This window comes from Squalius cephalus, assembly GCF_949319135.1.
Source record: "Squalius cephalus genome assembly, chromosome: 6".
Taxonomy (NCBI): Eukaryota; Metazoa; Chordata; class Actinopteri; order Cypriniformes; family Leuciscidae; genus Squalius; species Squalius cephalus.
Genome location: NC_137127.1, coordinates 17,578,201 through 17,584,200, shown reverse-complemented (window position 1 = coordinate 17,584,200; position 6,000 = coordinate 17,578,201). Strand labels below are relative to the sequence as shown.

Genomic DNA, 6,000 nt, shown 5'->3' with positions numbered 1-6,000 from the left:
CACTGTCTTTATGTGTGTGTTTGATGAATATTATTAAGATCTAATTTGTTTTAAGTAATACTGCACATGGTTGAATCAGTCTGAATCAACATGAGCCGGGTTTAATGGCTGGAATGTGTCATGAACACAGAAGAACTTGCATGGAAATCAGGAAAATCCCTTTCTTTTGTACAAAAAAAAAGGCATTTATCATCATCAAAACACCTTGAATTTCACTATAAAATGGCAAATATCACAAAGACAAGGCTATTTCATACCCAATACCTCCCCCTCCCCCAAAAAATTACATTTTGGATAAAAAAAAAATGAAGCCTTCAATGAAGGTACTGTGACAGTAGGTTTAATGACAATTAAGCACATCTGTACAGTTCTCATTAATAGAATGAATGTTTGAAACTTTTAGTTTTCCTGTACTGTATTACAGTAACAAAATATGATTTTTGTTTTAAATCAGCATAGATTTAACGCATCACAACAACTACTGGCATGATGTAAACAGACGTTCAATTTAATAATGTGTCTTTATTTTTCAACATTACAGTAATGAGAATTTGGAATTAAAATGTGCTTAATTTTCATGTATATTACGGGAAAATAAAATGTCTTCTTTCTTTTGTATTTTGGGGACGAAATATGGCACAGACGTGTTCTTGACAGGCTTTATGCGATTGACCTGAAAAACGGATCGGCATTTCTAACCTGAATTAATTCACTATTCAAAAACACGCTCTGTGCCTCTGGGAATATTGCACATCTCTTTGGTTTTGTCCACAGATTCCTTCAGTCCCTAAGAGGTCACACAGCATAAAACACATAACAAGTGTGAAAAGCCAAACCCCTCACCCAAGACACTCATCTACCTGAATAAATACACATTTTCTCAGTATATACATCTCATTGTACGTCACAGTGAGAACAGAATATTTAGCCAGACGCAGCTGAAGGCATATTATTGACCTGGAAGTGATGCCAACACCAAAGTAATGCTGAAACCTTCAATGACCTCAAAATGTTCGTTTAGCTCAGTTTACATTTTTTTTTTCCTTGACAGTGTAGTTGGCATTAGAGAAACATTTCAACTCTGGAAATGATCCCATAGCAGCTGGAGATGTTGCATAACTCATCTTCAAACAAAACATCACCTTTTCCTGAGTCTCAGTGTTTGTTTCCACTAATTTGCACCTCAAAATCACCTTCAATCAGATGCGATCTGGAACGCACATCTGGAATGTCCTGAGGTTCACCAAACGTTTAAAGTGCCGTGGTAACCGTTGCTCAGCAGCGGCGAGACTGTTGACTCGGTTACGTGTTGCGCAGCATCTGGCGATTCCACATTCCACGCTTTGAATGAAAGTGATGGAAGAAGTTCCTCAGGTACAGACGCTCCACCTCCAGCCCACCCTGAAGGATCCTACAGACCACAGATAACACAAGGCACTTCACACACCAAATAATGTTTGTTATACATTAAGGATGCACTGATATTACATTTCTATCTAACACGATAAGCTGAATTACTTTCAATGTTATAGGTAACGATAAATAGCCGATATTAATATTATAGGAAAGGCAAGGCTTAGGCAAGTTTATGTACATAGCACATTCCATACATGATGGTAATTCAAAGATCTTTATGTAAAAAAAATACAAAAATTTTTTTTTTTTTAATTCTATACTATTTTAGTAAAAATTTTATACTATAAAAAAATATATAATATATATAGTTTTATTTTTATATAAATAAAAGTCAAAAACTAAAAGCAATCACTTTATATGAAATCCCAACATCATAATGCACAGTATGAAAAATGGATACTGATACTGACTCTAATAAAAACCATAATCACAGCTTTTTAGTGTGTGTATTGTCTCACGACTGACCTGTCCAGTAGTTCCCAGTCCTCTCCGCCCCAGCGGTCACTGAATTCTCTGGTGTTCATGCCCCCAATAAAGTCCAGGTCTGATTTATAAATTCCCAGAAGTCCAAAGCCATTGACCTCCCAGTAACCTGCACATTAAACACACACTGTGAATCTGGTATTCAGCGGTTCTGCTGTGAATTTAAACATCTACATTACTGTTAAAAAAAAACTTTCATTGAGCAAGGACCCATTAAATTGATCAAAAGTGACAGTAATGACATAAATGTAGCACAAATGTTTTCAACATTGATAATAAATGTTTCTTGAGCAGCAAATCAGCATATTAGAAAGATTTCTGAAGGATCATGTGACACTGAAGACTGGAGTAATGATGCTAAAAATTCAGCTTTACATCACAGGAATAAATAAAACTAAAATAGAAAACAGTTATTGTGTATTGTAATACTACTTTACAATATTCCTGTTTTTAATGTATTTTTGACACACATAAATGCAGCCTTGTTGACTTCTTCAAATATATTAGTCTTAAAGACCACAAACTTTTGAAAGGTATTGTACTTGTTGAATCTAATTCTCTCGGATGTATTTGACAGTGTTATTAGGTAAAAGACTGTACCATCAGGCTCCAGAGGTGTAGCGCCACAGTTCAGTCTCATGACTATGGGAGCAAAGGCCATGTGTCTCTCCACACAGTGTTTTCTCACAGTGTCGATGAAGCCAGGAGGAAAATGGATGTGCAGATCACAAAGAAACACAATGCTATGATCGTCCTGACAGAGAGACAGACAGACCTTAATTGAGTGACATTCATCAGCTTGCATAAGCGAAGATCAGGCATTCATGGCACGTTTTGAACACAAGTTTTAGAAATTCAAGCATATTTTGTGCAAGTGTGGTGCATGTGAGTGATTGTGTGCGTTAATCTTACAGTAATGAGGTCAATTCCTGCTTGCAGTCCTGCTGATCTCTCAAAGTTTCCACTCAGCCGGAGGTACTGATACCTGAAATAGAGGACACACAATAGAAAAGGAGTCAAAGTGAGGTCTCATTTTACAAGGTTTGAAGTACATGAATTATTAAAACAGTGTCTTTAAAGGAATAGTTCACCCAATTTTTTTTATTCATTTACTCAAGTTTCTTTCCTCTGTTGAACGCAAAAGAAGATATTTTAAAGAATGTTGGTAATCGAACAGTTGATGGGCCCCATTGAGTTTCATAGAAGGGAAAAAATACTATGGAAGTCAATTGCTACCGTCAACGGTCTGGTTACCAACATTCTTTAAAATATCTTTTGTGTTCAACAGAAGAAAGAAACTCATACAGGTTTGGAACAACTTGAGGGTAAGTTCACCCAAACATGTCCATTTTTGGGTGAACTACCCTTTAACACTGTTTTAGAAGAACCAGGCAAAATAAAAATATATAATTATAATAATGATAGCTACAGAAGCATGAAATGGCAATGTGCCAAATGATCAAGGAATCAAACTCGTGAAGTTCAGTGGTTCACTCTACTATGCGTATAATTATAAACCTGTAAATGTACCTGGGTAAATAAGAGTTTTGTAGTGCTTTTTCTACGTTGATATCAGTGCTTTCATAGTCGGTAATGATGACGTTGAAGTTCTGATCTCCAGTGGTGCGGTATAACTCCTCCATGTCAGAAATAAACTGCTGTACCCAACGGGCCTGGTTCTTCACTGCAGACACACAAACACACACAGTGTCTTGTTAAGATATTTCATGCAGCGGACAGTAAACGTGTACATAACCCAGCCAACACTGAGCATCCCCTCAAAATTATGGTATGGTTCTGGTTTGGTTATTTTTTTAGAAGCCAATGTTCTAAGAACATTCTTTTTAGGTTTAATTTTTTATAACCATAAACTCCCTAAAATGTTGCAGTTTTTACATATATAAATATATAATACAACAATAAATAAATACACTACTGTTCAAATGTTTGAGGTCAGGAAGATCTGAAAAGTATATTAAGTAATCTGAAACCATATTTAACAGAACTGTTTTCTAAATGTTTCTTGAGCAGCAAATCAGCATATTAGAATTATTTTTAAAGGGTCATGTGACACTGAAGATGCTGTAATAGTGCTGAAAATTCAGCTTTTTATCACAGAAAATATATTCAAATAGAAAACAGGTATTTTAAATTGTTTTTACTGTATTTTTGATCAAATAAATGCAGCCTGGGTGAGCATAAGATACTTCTTTTGAAAACATTAAGATAACTGTATATATGTGTGTGTATATATTTATATATTTACATACAGTGAGGAAAATAAGTATTTGAACACCCTGCTATTTTGCAAGTTCTCCCACTTGGAAATCATGGAGGGGTCTGAAATTGTCATCGTAGGTGCATGTCCACTGTGAGAGACATAATCTAAAAAAAAAAAATCCAGAAATCACAATATATGATTTTTTAACTATTTATTTGTATGATACAGCTGCAAATAAGTATTTGAACACCTGTCTATCAGCTAGAATTCTGACCCTCAAAGACCTGTTAGTCTGCCTTTAAAATGTCCACCTCCACGCCATTTATTATCCTAAATTAGATGCACCTGTTTGAGGTCGTTAGCTGCATAAAGACACCTGTCCACCCCATACAATCAGTAAGAATCCAACTACTAATATGGCCAAGACCAAAGAGCTGTCCAAAGACACTAGAGACAAAATTGTACACCTCCACAAGGCTGGAAAGGGCTACGGAAATTGCCAAGCAGCTTGGTGAAAAAAGGTCCACTGTTGGAGCAATCATTAGAAAATGGAAGAAGCTAAACATGACTGTCAATCTCCCTCGGACTGGGGCTCCATGCAAGATCTCACCTCGTGGGGTCTCAATGATCCTAAGAAAGGTGAGAAATCAGCCCAGAACTACACGGGAGGAGCTGGTCAATGACCTGAAAAGAGCTGGGACCACCGTTTCCAAGGTTACTGTTGGTAATACACTAAGACGTCATGGTTTGAAATCATGCATGGCACGGAAGGTTCCCCTGCTTAAACCAGCACATGTCAAGGCCCGTCTTAAGTTTGCCAATGACCATTTGGATGATCCAGAGGAGTCATGGGAGAAAGTCATGTGGTCAGATGAGACCAAAATATAACTTTTTGGTCATAATTCCACTAAACGTGTTTGGAGGAAGAAGAATGATGAGTACCATCCCAAGAACACCATCCCTACTGTGAAGCATGGGGGTGGTAGCATCATGCTTTGGGGGTGTTTTTCTGCACATGGGACAGGGCGACTGCACTGTATTAAGGAGAGGATGACCGGGGCCATGTATTGCGAGATTTTGGGGAACAACCTCCTTCCCTCAGTTAGAGCATTGAAGATGGGTCAAGGCTGGGTCTTCCAACATGACAATGACCCGAAGCACACAGCCAGGATAACCAAGGAGTGGCTCTGTAAGAAGCATATCAAGGTTCTGGCGTGGCCTAGCCAGTCTCCAGACCTAAACCCAATAGAGAATCTTTGGAGGGAGCTCAAACTCCGTGTTTCTCAGTGACAGCCCAGAAACCTGACTGATCTAGAGAAGATCTGTGTGGAGGAGTGGGCCAAAATCCCTCCTGCAGTGTGTGCAAACCTGGTGAAAAACTACAGGAAACGTTTGACCTCTGTAATTGCAAACAAAGGCTACTGTACCAAATATTAACATTGATTTTCTCAGGTGTTCAAATACTTATTTGCAGCTGTATCATACAAATAAATAGTTAAAAAATCATACATTGTGATTTCTGGATTTTTTTTTTTAGATTATGTCTCTCACAGTGGACATGCACCTACGATGACAATTTCAGACCCCTCCATGATTTCTAAGTGGGAGAACTTGCAAAATAGCAGGGTGTTCAAATACTTATTTTCCTCACTGTATATATACACATACATACACACACACACACACACACAGTATATATATTTATAAACCAAATTTATATCAAATCAAATTTATAAACCTAAAAAAAGTTACAGAATGTAGCAGAGAGGATTTTTAAATAGACAATTATGCATAACGATATAAAATCAAAGCTGTTTCAATGTGCTGGTGTAACTTCTGCTAAACCATCCAACTTTTGTGTAATGACCATTTAAAATGAT

General features: G+C 37.1%; 1 protein-coding gene across 2 annotated transcripts in view; it reads right to left on the bottom strand.

Annotated features, from left to right (window-relative positions):
* Positions 1 to 708: 708 nt before the first annotated feature.
* Positions 709 to 6,000, bottom strand: part of b4galnt3b (beta-1,4-N-acetyl-galactosaminyl transferase 3b) — a 28,608-nt gene continuing 23,316 nt past the window's right edge. For both annotated transcript variants that reach the window (XM_079874069.1, XM_079874070.1), the window contains exons 16-20: positions 3,430 to 3,583; positions 2,812 to 2,884; positions 2,500 to 2,653; positions 1,882 to 2,008; positions 709 to 1,411 (exon numbers count right to left, since the gene is read on the bottom strand). In XM_079874069.1, coding sequence (XP_079730195.1) covers positions 1,303 to 1,411; positions 1,882 to 2,008; positions 2,500 to 2,653; positions 2,812 to 2,884; positions 3,430 to 3,583 — 617 coding nt within the window. In that variant the 3' untranslated portion in view covers positions 709 to 1,302. The remainder of the gene's footprint in view (positions 1,412 to 1,881; positions 2,009 to 2,499; positions 2,654 to 2,811; positions 2,885 to 3,429; positions 3,584 to 6,000) is intronic.